The sequence below is a fragment of the Cornus florida genome, unplaced genomic scaffold (assembly GCF_030987335.1).
Source record: "Cornus florida cultivar Cherokee Brave unplaced genomic scaffold, ASM3098733v1 CherokeeBrave_3.0.0_Hap2_Chr11, whole genome shotgun sequence".
NCBI classification, from domain to species: Eukaryota; Viridiplantae; Streptophyta; class Magnoliopsida; order Cornales; family Cornaceae; genus Cornus; species Cornus florida.
The window spans coordinates 43,942,727-43,956,708 of NW_026775581.1; the positions used below are offsets into that span (position 1 = coordinate 43,942,727).

At 34.5% G+C, this 13,982-nt stretch overlaps 1 protein-coding gene across 2 annotated transcripts; it reads left to right on the forward strand.

The window, feature by feature from the left end:
• The first annotated feature begins 564 nt into the window (after positions 1-564).
• Positions 565-11,146, forward strand: LOC132284346 (uncharacterized). 2 transcript variants are annotated; one of them, XM_059786443.1, is made up of 9 exons: positions 565-729; positions 1,436-1,516; positions 2,243-2,302; positions 3,552-3,654; positions 4,570-5,161; positions 8,365-8,500; positions 8,685-8,852; positions 8,932-9,051; positions 10,650-11,146. In XM_059786443.1, the coding sequence occupies exons 2-8, from the start codon at positions 1,436-1,438 to the stop codon at positions 8,986-8,988; spliced, it is 1,197 nt and encodes a 398-aa protein (XP_059642426.1). In that variant the 5' UTR covers positions 565-729; the 3' UTR covers positions 8,989-9,051; positions 10,650-11,146. The 2 variants fall into 2 exon arrangements, with proteins under 2 accessions (XP_059642426.1, XP_059642427.1); XM_059786444.1 differs by having other exon boundaries at positions 10,659-11,146.
• The last annotated feature ends 2,836 nt before the right edge of the window (positions 11,147-13,982 follow it).

Below are 13,982 nucleotides of genomic sequence, written 5' to 3' on the forward strand. Positions count from 1 at the left end.
AATATTTGTCCGTTGGACAGGGACGGACCCAGCAGGGGACTAGGGGGGGGCAGATGCCCCCCCTGAATTTTTAATATTTTCATTTTATACCCTAATGTTTTTAAAATTTATGAAAATGCCCCCCCTAAAATTACAATTCGCCCCCACTGGATTCTTTTTTTTTTAGCATTTTATACTTCAAATTTTGATAATTTATGAAGATGCCCCACTATAATTATAATTTGCCCCACTGATTTTTTTTTTTTCATTTTATACTTAAATTTTTTTAAAATTTATGAAAAAACCCTACTAAAATTACAAAAATAAACCCATCATATAATTTTGTACCCACAAATTAAAAATTCACCCCCCCTCACCAAATTTTCTGGGTCCGTCACTGCCGTTGGATGTCTCTCATTTGTGTTTCTATGGCACAATATAAAGAGTCATATAGGTCGATAGTTTTTGTATTCATTTTCTTAAATGCATTCTTATTCAAGGAGGGCAACCCGAACCAGACCCATTGCCCCGAACAACCCAACACATCTCAAATTTCAAAATCTATATAAAACCACAAATAGGAAAGTTGAAAATAAAACATTCTTTTATTATTCCCAATATTTTAGTATATTAATATTCAAATTATTTGAAACAACAAACTATTCATCGAACTCTCAGCTTCTGAATTTTATGCTCTTCGTGTCGTGTAATCTTTAAGGAAAAAAGAAAACCCCAGAAGAGGGTACCAAGGTATGTTCTATCTGTAACTTCTGTCTTTGATTTCTTCATCTCGTATTCGATTTTCTACTCAATTTTGTTTTCTGCAGTTTAATTTTATATTACTGTGAGAATGATGAACATTGTGTGTTTGTGTGTGATGTATTTCGATTTCCTAGTTCTTTGTCTTTTAATTGATATCATAACATAGTTGTTGAACTGACTGATTGAAAAGTTTGCTTTATGGGCGCTGATTTGTGGATTAGGGCTTAACATCAACTGGATTAAACCCTTAATTTTTTAGGTGTTATCGTGTTCAAAACACAATGATTTATTGGCTTCAATTATTAATTAAATTAAATTAATGCAGAAATGCATTCCTACTGATTTCAATTAGGGTTACTTATGTATCTATGCATGCGCATGTCTGTGTGTTTATATATATATATATATATATATATATGAGATGGGGAGGCAGAGTCTAGGTTTCTCTACCTTTTATTACATTTTTATTTTTTCCTTAATGGGATGATTTTATATACTATGAAATAAAGTACATGGACAAAAGAAGGCATATCCCCTTAATACAGAACTGAAATGGAGAATGCCCTTTTTCCAAAAATACAAAATAACATTGAATGTAATTTTCTGGTGTTAGATTGTTTTTGTATACCGTTTTTAGCTAATCATAGTTTTGTGACAAGTTCTGATGGTATGTTGTATATACGTATGATTGTAGATGTCTAGTCGCACCAGCAGTGGTAGTGTCAACTCTATTGACATTGAAGAACTGTTACAGATTGGTACGAGATGTAAAGAGGTATGGTTCCTGCCCAATTCCCCACTTGGAGATATTTTCTTTCTTAAAAGTTGAAGCATCAGGACATTGTTGTAAGAAACATCGTTTTCAGGTTCAAGAGTCTGAGTGCCTTCTTTTGTTGGTTAAAATCTTTTAGTAATGTGTGTGATATATTTAATGCATATAGATAATTGTCACCTGCTTCTTTGTCGATAAATAGCTTAAAAAAGTAACCGTTAAAATTATGAAAAAAAAAAAGTAACCATTACAGCTTTTTCTTTTTCTTTTTTTCTTTCTTTTTCTTTTTTTCCCTCTAAAATTGAGTGACTTTACTACTTCTGCTTTGATTTGAAATTCCTGCGAAGTTCAGTTACAGTAATCGATGCATAGATAGACAAACCCAAGGTGCTAGTAGGAAAATGCTGGAATTGGTAAAAAAGTGAATGTGTAGAGAAAGTTAAATTGGCTGGTAAGCAATGAAATTTATGTTAGACCTTTGAATCTTCCTATCCCAATCTAGGGCAAAATTAGCAAAATATTACCATTTCTATAAAAATTGGTTTAACTGTGTCAGCTTCTTATTTGATTATGATGTCTGTGCTGTTGTTACGTTGATTGTGTTAGCCTAATGTTTCACTGCAGTGGCTGTGCTATTGTAGTGTTGCTATGTTGTAGATTTAATGTTAGTTAATTAGAGAGCTCAATTTTCATACTGATGAACTTTGCAATTATTGTTTGGCAATGTAGCTAAGGAAAGAGAAGGATATGTTGAGGGAGTCGCAATCAGAAAGCTTCGAATTGATCAGAGTAATTTTTTCTATTAATTGCTGCGCTTATGTTATTAAATTTGTGAAACATATTGCATATGATGGACTATGGCTGGTTTATTTCATCTTTGTGACACTTGTGGAATGTTTGGACAATTAGACCTCCTGCATAACTTGAATGCTTAATGATAGAAAACTGACCTCATAAGGTGAGTACAAAATCCACTTCGGGGAAGTTGGTGACGAACTGAAATAATACCAAGTCATAGAAACCTTGAAATCTCATTTTTCATCGTTTAGCAGTGGCTCAGATTTCCATTAGTAACCCTTTTATGGATTATTAACTTCAAATGTCATGTAAAGCCCATAGAGGCCATTCACGTTCGGTAGGATGTTTAAATGTGTCCTTCGTTGTATCCAGTTATGTGTGGTTAGTCGCACGAGCTTAGCTTTAGTTTCATTATTAGCTGTTATCTATTCAAAAAAGACTTATTTTTTTAATTTGTTTTGTTTTCCTATCAATTAGTGGTGCCAGTGTGAGGTTGTCAAGGAAAAAGCAACTTATTTCTTTAATTCTTTCTAATGTTAGAATTTGATGGATTCTCTTGTCTAAACCTTAATGGAGGGAAATGATTGCACTTTTAAAATCCTATTACTGCTACAAAAAAAAACTACTTGAGTTGGCCACTACTGCCTCGAGTGTCTTATTTTCAGCACATGTAGTCCCGAACCCTGATAAAGGAACAGGGTTGTGGTATGTGGATGGGTCAACATCGAACTTATAGTCGCATCTTATGATTATAGTTCCCAATATTATCTAGTTGGAGCCTTCCCTGCTAGTAAATTTGACATGGATTTAGCAAAGAATATGGCTTTTATAGAGATCCAATTACAGAAGATGGACCTGTATGCTAACTCCCAATTAATTGGGATTGATGCTCATTTAATTGAATAATAAGATTAGCCATTTGTCTTCTTCTGCTTCAAGTACAGAGGCAATTTTTTTTGCCTGAAAAGGTTCAGGATCGGCATTTACTTCCCCCACCTGTGTATAGAAAGTTATGCTGATACAAATTGTGAAAATCATATTGAAGCAACAATAAGATTTCTATGAAATCGTGGACTTTTTGGGTTCTTTGGGTCCATAGGACTCCTTTTTTAGTTTCAGTATTTGTATAGCTCTCGGGATGCGTTCCCCTTTTGAACGCTTTCTATTACACTTTTACTTATCAAAAAAAAAAAAATGATTTCTATGTAACAACCTAATTTTTAGACTTTGGTTGATGCAGAGACTGGAACAACATGCAAAGGCATTATCTGAAGTCCGCACAGAAGACAAGAGACACATCCATGATTTGGAAAAGGAGTTAAAGAATTGCTCTCAAGAAATAGGTAGTGATTCTTGTTGTAATTTTTCTTCAACATTCTTAGCTGCTTTGGTTTGCACATACCCGTGGATAGCTCTCTCCCTTCATTTTATTTGATGCATACTGTCACTTTTAGTAATTGTTAGTGCATGTAGACCGTCCTATTTGGTATGGATACTGATTGTGGTGGTGGGTGTCGACTTTGCAAGATGTAAGGAGTTCTAAATAATGTCCTCCAAGTCTCCTCCATCATCCAGGCCTCAGCAAACTATTTTGTCTAGGATGCAAAAATTCATTAAATTCTACAAAGATTATCAGTGTCATTTTCAATGTTCAACAGTCAGTTTTAGTGAAACACTTGAAGCCGAGAATTCTACCTAGCGTGTGTAGCTCTAACTTCAATAAACCCTTGAATGCTAAAGTTTATTGTAATTACAGTCTCAAAGTGACTAAGTAGTGAAGAAAATTTTCCCGTATCTTCTTTCCTAAAAGAAACCACAATGTTAATAGTTTAAAATTAGCAATGAACAAGTTTGTTTGTGTTTTCAATATGAGGAATCATTTTAGGAGTTACTGAGTTAGGGATTAGAAACAGTGTACTACGCTGCAGTACAGGTTTTAGGAAAATAATATATGAAGCTGTGGCCTTGTCAGTGAAATGGCTTGTGCCAAGTTGTCAAGAGTTCACCCTTCTGATGTTTCTTATCATGTGACACGTACGATTTTCATATCATTTTCCTTTTCCTTCAGAGTTAAAAAAAAGCTTACTTATGAGGTATATCTCTTGGCGCTTGTTAATTGATAATTTTATTTTATATGTGGGTTACAACTCTGACCTATTAAAAAAATATGTGGGTTACAACTCTGGCAGCCTGGCAGGATGCTCTTCTGTGTTTATGATTGTTTTATAAGGCTTAACCCAATTACAATATCCTCACAGATTACCTGCAGGACCAATTGAATGCAAGGAACATGGAGGTAAACTCTCTGGGTGAGCATGTACACAGTCTCGAGTTAGAACTTGCAGACATGAGGAATTTAGAGGAGAATGTGGGCAGGTTAAAGGAGGAACTGGAGAAGTCCACTTCAGAGCGCTTCTTGTTAATGCAGGAATTAGAGAACAAAGAAGCGGAGCTACAGAAGTCAACTTCATGCATAGAGAAACTAGAGGAGTTGAACTCATCTATTACACTGGAGTACCAATGTGAAATAGAGAGCATGAAGCTTGATCTCATGGTCTTGGAGCAGAGTAATTTTGAAGCTAAGAAATTCCAAGAAGAAACTGCTCTAGAAAAAGCTAGGATGAATGAGTTGATTCAAGATTTTGAGCTTCAGATTCAGGATGCACAAAAGGTTATTGAATGCTTAGATAAGGAAAACAAAGAACTGAGTGAGAAGCTTGAAATTTCTGAAATGAATGCCAGCGTATTTTGTCGAAAGATGGAAGAACAATTTGGAAAATATCTGGAAAACAGCGCTGGAGTTCAGTCAAGCACCCAGTTTTCATCAGGAGAAATAGAAAAAGATACAAGGTATGTTACATTATACGGAGTCTATGTTTATATGTGTATATATATATATTCCTTTTTAGTTTAATTTATAAATTTGGTACATCTAATAGACTGTTGTATTAGTGTGTGATATAAGAAGAAAGAGAAGCAGCATGCTTTATGGCTTGCATCTTGCTGATTGGCAACTAATATGCTTAAGCTACACTTTAGCAGATTTTCACAATTATATTTCCACCTTCAGAAGCATAGTTGTTGAGACTATGGGATTACAGCTTCTTTTTCAAAATTGGCCATTGCCTCCTACTTAGATTTGATTTTTGCATTGGTCGCGTATCAATGTGTGTTTCTCTTTACTATAAATGAGTTTTCAACAGTTGACTTAATCATAAAAAATAAAAATAAAAATCTGAGGCTTGAAATGTGGCCTGACCCTGGCTCATGCCAGTTCGGTACTTTGGCCCAACCCAGTAAGCTGATGGGCCCTGCCTGGTAGTTCATATTTTTCTGAAAATAAAACTTTGAACCTCAACGACCAAAAGGACAGTTTAGCAATGGGTTTGGCAGCTGAATATTTTCCCCCTCAAATTGTGATAAAACTGCTGAGAGTTACAGATAGAGAGAGGAAGAAGAAATCGATTTAGGGTTTTGGAGCTTCTCTCAATTACAGAGAACCCTAAATAATTACACCATTACCCAACATACCCCCTCAAGCTGGAGCATAGATATTTATCATTCTTGGCTTGTTACATAATTCTGAAAATTAGGAATTTTTCCAATGCCTTGGTAAATACATCTCCTAATTGATCTTTCGATCTCGCATAAGTAGTAATTATCCTTTTACTCATCACCAAGTCTCTCACAAAGTGACAATCCACCTTTATTTGTTTAGTCCTCTCATGAAACACCGGATTACTAGAAATGTACGCAGCAGCCTGATTGATTATCACAAATCATTCTCATAGTCATGGTGCTAAAAAATCTCATCTCTCGTAAAAGAGATATTACCCAAATCATTTGTAAGTTGTATGAGCCATTACTCTATACTCTGCCTCTGCACTTGATCAAGCCACAACATTTTGCTTTTTATTTTATCATGATACCAAATTACTTCCTGCAAATGTGTGGTATCCAGATTTAGACCTCCTATCCATTTGGCTTCCTGCCGAATCAGAATCTATGAACCCGACAATATTTATGTTTATTGAGGACTTAAAGACAAGCCCTTTACCAGGAGCTTCTTTCAAGTATCTTAAAAAACGATATATTTCATCCAAAAGAGGTCATCTGGGTTGTTGCATAAATGATTACCACCCTTACAACAAAAGTTATGTTTGTCACAATCAAGTATATTAATTTTTTGACAAATTTTCGTTATCTTCCCGGATCATCAAGAAGATTTTCTTCATTGGATTAAATTTTATAGTTGAATCCCTGGGATTATCACACGGTTTTGCCCCTAACATTCTTACATGCATACTTCATTGAGATATGCACACATTCCTTTCTGAGATGTTAATACCTCTATTCCCAAAAAATATCTCAATCGGCCCAAGTCTTTCATATGAAAATGCTTGCTCAAAAATTGCTTCAGGTTATCAATACCATTTTCATCTTTTAATCTTCACAACAATATCATCTACATTAAATGCTTGGATGATGGTGCTACTTTTGCAATGTCTCAAAAAAACAGTGTGTTCCATTGCCTTGGAGACTATTTTAACCCATATATACCTTTCTTTAACCGACACACTGGGTGTGTCTCTCTGTGAGCAATAAGCCTGAAGTGGTTTCTCCGTGTAAACTTCTTCATGAAGATCTCAATGTGAGAAGGCATTTTAAAGAAGCAAAAATGGCCTATAAGAATTTCATTGTCTTGATCGAGGAGGAGGGGCATAAGGGTTGATCAAAATGGCTTAAACAGATACTATTCCAATTTCTTTGTTCATAGTGATGGAGAATAGAGGCCTTCCAAAAATGCAAAATGACATAAGAAGCAAAAGAGAGAAGAAGAAGAAGAAATAATTTTATAAGCATACCGTTTAAGTTAAAAATCCTTTATAGAGGAATTTTAGAAGTGATTAATTGTGATTAGGTGATATATTCCATGTTCGATATTGATTTTATTGAACAATAAATAACTTTTTATTTTTATTTTTAAGTGCAACATTTGTGCAATGCCAGACGTGTTTTGATTATTATTATTTTGGGTATAACATGTGCACATCACCAAACGTGTTTTCTATTTTTCTCGACAGCAAAGAAACACAAGTACAAGTATTTTGCTTCAAAACACTTTCACAAAAACAGCAGCAACACCAAATGAGTCCCAAGTCTAATAGTAATTACTATACAAAGTACCTCATACTTATCATAAGCACTTAATATGTATATATTTGTAAATATGGAGTAATAGTTTCTAAATATAGTTATATGGGAAGTTGTATAAGGTATTTAATTTTTATATGTTTGTTTAAGACTTGTTATTGTTCTGAATTAACCAAGCCTAAAACGGACTAGGATGAAGCCTGAAAGGAGGGCTGATTAGCTTCATTGAGGCCGTAGCCCAGCCCAAATTAGGCTGTAAGATGATAACAAGGCCACCCTAGCGCCGGTGTGCCCGTGCTTTGCATCTTCTTAGCCAGTCTGATTCATTGACTGGTCAAAGCTCGCTGGGCTTGGGCCTGGGCCTCAAATCCTAGGGTTACTTATGTTGACTGCACTTTTTATAAATCAACTTTTTCATGTTGTGAAGATAACATGCTGTAGTAAATATGGAAAGCACTTGATTTGATATTATTATATCATAAACTTTTTAGTGAGAAACACGTATCGAAAATTGAATCCGAAGAAAGGGTTAATCAAAGGATGATTTATGTTAATTATTAAAATGAATGAGCATTCCAATATCTTCCCGCTGTTAGATTTTTATAGCTTCTGTATCACCCAACTTTAAAGGCCATAATAATGCTTTTCTTTTGACCATTAATTGCTAACCCATTGTTGAACCAAAAAAATCAAACCCTCCAGCTAATGAGATATTGTCAAGATTGCGTTTAGAATGAAGTGTCCTATTAATTTTTTATTTTCTATAATCCAAAAAAATATTAGCAGCGTCATATAGTTGTGCACTTGTCTGTCTAGTAACCGCAAAGCTGCTTCATTTGGTTGGTATCAGGAGATTCCATCTTCACATCGTCTCTAACAACGTACTATTGTTTTTGAAGCATTTGTGGGAACATTCTGGGTCCACTCCTCTCCAGACTGGCGATGATAGGAGCACCGGACAAAATTTTGAAGGACAAGATGGAGGAAATGGCATGCCAGATCCATGAATATGAACTTCTTGTGAAGCAGCTTAAGGTATGATCATATGACCATTCATGGGAACAAATTACATTGGACTGTTGGACATGACATGATTTTAAGAGATCAATTTGTGCACGCCAATTTGTTTTGTCGAATCGACCAAGTTTGGATTCAATGCAATTATGTCACAGCATAGCATGAAACTTCCTAAAGCAATATATATATATATGGTTTCTAGGAAGAATTGAGGGAGGAAAAGTTAAAGGCGAAGGAAGAGGCAGAGGATTTAGCTCAAGAGATGGCTGAGCTAAGATACCAAATAACAGGTTTGCTTGAAGAAGAGTGCAAACGTCGTGCTTGCATCGAACAAGTGTCTTTACAGAGAATAGCAGAGTTGGAGGCTCAGGTATGGGTATTTTGATTTGTTCACTCAAGCATTGGACTTTTACTCAAGTGTCTCAACTTCATTTTTCCTGTTGATTTAGATTCAAAAAGAACGGAGGAAATCCTTTACTTCCATCAGAAATAGCCGTGAAGCATAAAAAATGGCTGTATCAAAAGATTCAAAACAATGGGGGTTCAGTATTTACAAAATGTGTAAAGAGGTTTGTTTCTTCATGATCTTCTTCTTAATCTGTTTGTCTTTAATCTTTCTCTCTTGTTCTACATGATACTTATCCATGCTTCTTCTACATGATATTTATTTTTGGCCCCTTTGTATGAAGCGATGGATTTAGTTGATATGAAAAAAATACTAACCAGAGGACATGGTTTCTTCGTGTGCAAGTGTTTTGCATTTTTGCTTAGACATGTTTAATACTTGTCCATGTGAAGGTGCCTTGCGAACCTAGAAAGAGTAACACCTTTAATTGCCATATTAAAACAGGAAAATAAGGTGGGAATCACAAGCTGTTTTTTTACATTGGATTACTTATCAACTATTTCCATATAGCGTAGTTAGCAAAAAAAGCCTTTACCAGATGATGGGATCCTGCTTATGTGTGCGTGTTGAGAGGGAAAGGATAGACTGGATTTAAATCTAACTTTTAGCATTTATCCTCAAACTCAGACCTTTATTGTCATGCTGGGGTGGGAAAGTGGAGGAGTGGGGAGGGGGTTTGGAGAAATTATTAGCATTTATCTTCCATTGAATTGCCTTTCACGAGAGCAAGGCAGTCACGTGTCACCTTGACACATCACATGGGAGACTTTAAGGAGGTTGTGGTTTAGTGGACGAAGATGATATGTGCTAGCTACTTGGTTATACCACGGAAATTGCGCCACTGAGTTATACCACGGACAATACTGAAGCATGTGCATGAGGAGGCATCTTAGATTGTGGGTACTGGCTTCATGTGCCTGGCCATTACATGCGGCCTTGTCTATTATTACCTCTTACACTAATGACTAAATGTTTCCCGTCACTCTACACACTACAAGACAAGGGACAATGTTCTCTCCTTCCCCTCCTTTTTTTCCTTCCTCCAACATGACATTCGTGTACCCCTAGTTAAAATCTTCAACATAATTGCCGTTGCTGTTTACTTTGGGATTATTATTATTTTTTTTTGGCATTTGCTGGTGGGCTCTGGCAAGATGCTGAATTACCATTATGGTCAGTTGTCCTTACTGTTGGGGTGAGGAGAGACCCTAAGATCAAATGCACAATACACACATTCATTATTTGTGCTACAAAATTTTCCTTGCAATTTAATTGACATCAAATAGATGTCTATTGAACACTTCCCGTTTTTGATTATTCTCAAAGGACTGCTGACTAGTTGTGATTCCTTATGGTTGAGTTGAGAAGAGACCCTAAGAACGAATGTACAATTTCACAACTGAAAGCGGAAACATACATTAATTATTTCTAGTATAGAATTATCCTTGCAATTTAATTGACAGCAGATAGATGTCTATTTCTTTTTATTTAGTTTATATAATCAAGGACAACTATTATAACACCGTATATCGGTATATGCCCCTTATCCTAAGACTGCTGACTGACTGTAATTGACATGGAGTCATTTCCACCATCTGAGCCTGATTAGGTCTAATATATTAATCTCTTTTGTCGGTAAGTATAACATTCTATTAAAATTCTTTGAACTAACTTTGTCTTCTTCTTTTTATTTTATTTTATTTTTTAGTATCACTATCTCCTTCTAACCCACAAAATTTTGTACAATCCATTTTTTCCCAGAGGTTCCAGCATTTGTCCTGCACACTTAAATTCTGTAAGCAGCAGCTTTGGTTTAGACTTTAGAGGTGCTGACAGTTTCGGGTTTCTAACAGCTTCTGCACTGACTCTATTCTAAGCCTTTGACAAACATGGTATTGCACAAATGTGGTGAGTGTGAAATCTTGAAATGTTTTTGTTAAATTGCTACAACAAAGAGCCTCCAGAAGCGAAAACTTTCAAATTCAGTATATCAGCTGGTGCAGTTCTTTGTGGGGCCTCTAGATTATAAGAGTGAAGAAGTCGGGTAACCAAAATTGGTTGTCGGCGAACAGTAAATTGTATTTATGCAAATGTCTCTTGTTTGTTGTGATGTGTAATCGAATTTTTCTTGAATACTCATCAGCTTCCTGAAAACTGTATAGTGCAAAGAGTCCTGTAAGAATATATTTGATTATGTGCATCACATTGGATGTGGAATATTTAATGGAGTTGGAAATTGCCAAGGACTGCATTTGTAATCATCAACTGTAATGTTATAACAATTGCTTTGTTAAGTTAAAGCAGTAGTTGCTCTGGTTTATGTTTGAAGATGATACATGTAGCAAAAAAATTCTAATTCCCACTTTTTCTTCACTGATCCATCCTTTAGAACTGAACCATATTATATTTATAATTGACAAAGTTGAATTTTTTAATATTAAATACTCCCTCCGTTTCAATGGGTATTTTGAAAATTGTGACTCATTTTAGTACTTATAAATAATTGACAAATATTAATTTTTGAAAAAAAGTAGTTATATATTTCAACTTTGTCGATTACTCATACTAAAAGTTAGTTTAGCTCCTAGTGTGCTTGACTTGCTTTCCTAACTGTTTTCCATGTTAGTCCTTCAATTTGTTATTAGGACTTTATAAGGGAAGATACAGCATTTTTCTCTTTCAAAATTATCAAGATTTTATTTTAAATTTAAATATGTATATTACTTGGTTTTGAAATTTTTAAAAACTTAAAAGGGTAATTATGGAAAGAAAAAAAAAACATAATTTTGCTTTGATTTTTCACATGAAACATCCTAAATGGAGAGATAGATACAATTCGCGAATTGAAAGTCTGAATTGCGAATTCAAAAATTTGAGTTCGTGAATTTAAGACGAATTCACTCCCAACTCGTCTATTAACACGCGGAGTGTGTGACTGGCTACCCCCTTCTCATCTATTAGCGCGCGAAGTGTGTGACGGGCTACAACTTAGCTAGCAAATGGTACACTGACTACCCTTTTCCAAATTATACGACTTAGCTAGCAGATGGTAGACTTGATGGACTTATTAACTGATTCCCGTATTAGGAATTGTGGGTTGGGGGAGCCAGACTCTAGGTAATATAGAAGAAAAAAACACAACAATAATAGATGGCGTCAAGTACTGAACTATATACACTTAGCTTGAAACAAAATCACTCATACTACGAGAAAATAAATTTTGAAAGCAAACAAACAGTGTTTCATAATCTTATGAGTTAAAAATTAAAATCAAACAACTAGTGTTCCTTTTTCTTCTTTTATCATTTTTTCTTGTGTTTTTTATTAGAACAGTTTTAAGAAAAAGTTATCTAAATTGCCAAGAAATAGTTCTTTGCATGAGCAAGAGATCGATGTAAATTCACGGGTCTCGTATCCGGTGTGAGTTTTTCTTCTTTTTTTTTTCTTTCGAAATATACTATTTACAGATAAACTTTAAGTGTGATCCTAAAATTTATTGAAAATAGATAGTTTGAAAATAAATATAACTTGATTCTTTATAATTTTTTAAAAAATTCAAATTGGACCATTTTGACCATATCTTGAAAGAACAATTATTGTGAAACAAAATTTAAGTTAATTTTTATTGTAATTCTTACCGAAAAATACATGCTAATACTTTTAATTGTCACTTGCTAAATGATATTTGTATGACTACTTCTTGTATAACATACTAAAGTACAATAAGTATTTTGTTTTCTTAAAAGTTACGAAATTTTGTTTAGTTAAAATTATTTTGTTTTCTTAATCTTTCAAGGTAATAATGATATATGAGTATATATTTTAGAGGAAAATCAAAGTACTCTAAACATTATGAGAATTGGAATTTTGAAAAATAAAAACAATTCCTGAAAAAATTATTTAGGTTGCTTTTATTTTTTCTTTTCAATTTTTAGATTCACTTCTTGATTGGGTTGGTATTACCAATACTCAGTCATGGGAGTGTGGTCAGACCATAAAGGTGGGAGAAACCGGCATGAGGAATTTGGGAAGCACGAAAGTAGGGGTATTCAAAAAATTTCCGTAAATTGAAAAATCGGATCGGATCGGATTGGACTGAATTGGACGGTTTGGGCTAGTTATATAACAGTTTGTTCCAGGGCACACCACCCAAAGATGCAGAAGACCTTTAGCCAAGGAAACTACAAGAAGTTCACTGGGAAGTGTTTCATATGCGGCAAGCTAGGACACCAAGCTAAAGACTGGGTCCAAAATTATGAAATCGTAATTTTTCGGTTCGATCCTGGTTTAGGTTCCTACTGGACCAACCCGGCCCAGACCGAACCGTTATATAACTTATATTATATTTTATATATATATATTCTTTTCAATTTCATAGTGATTAGTGAACTAAGTCTATATACTTTTAGTCACGGCAAGAAAAAATTATGATAGTTGGGGACTTCAAACATTAGCTATTTCGTATTTGATCTTTATTGTTTTTTGAAATTTTGAGTTATTTACTTTTTTCCTTCCCTAATACCTCGTAAATGGTAAACAAGGAATGCTGTATTTTTTTATTTGTGGTCATTTGGTCACTGTCTGTTTGTTTTTTTCCACAGGTGCTTGATATTATTGATAATGCATATGTGATTGTTATTTGGTCATTGTTGGTTTCCTGATGTATTATATACAGGGAAAAATAAGAGAATTTATTTTTAAAAAATAAAATAAAAAGGAAATCAACTTAAACCGAGAAACCGAACCGAACCGAACCAAACTGGTTTTTCGCGGTTTGGTTTGGTTCCATAGACATTATGGTTCGGTCTGTTTTTAAAAATAGTGAAACCGATATAAATAGTTTGGTATCAAAAAACTCCCAATCCAATCCAAACCGAGCGTGTGCACCCCTACATGAAAGTATGTGTGTTGAGAGAGGAGTAAGTCCTTTTTGTCTTTTAACATCATCTTAATGTTTTATTTTTTTTCACCTTATTTTTTTTTTTTTTGAGAAGGACATTGTTGTCATTTTACTACTACATTAGCAGAGTCACTAAATGTCATTATTTGCACAATTTTAAAATTTCGGGTGTTTATTAACTGTCAAAGAGGTAT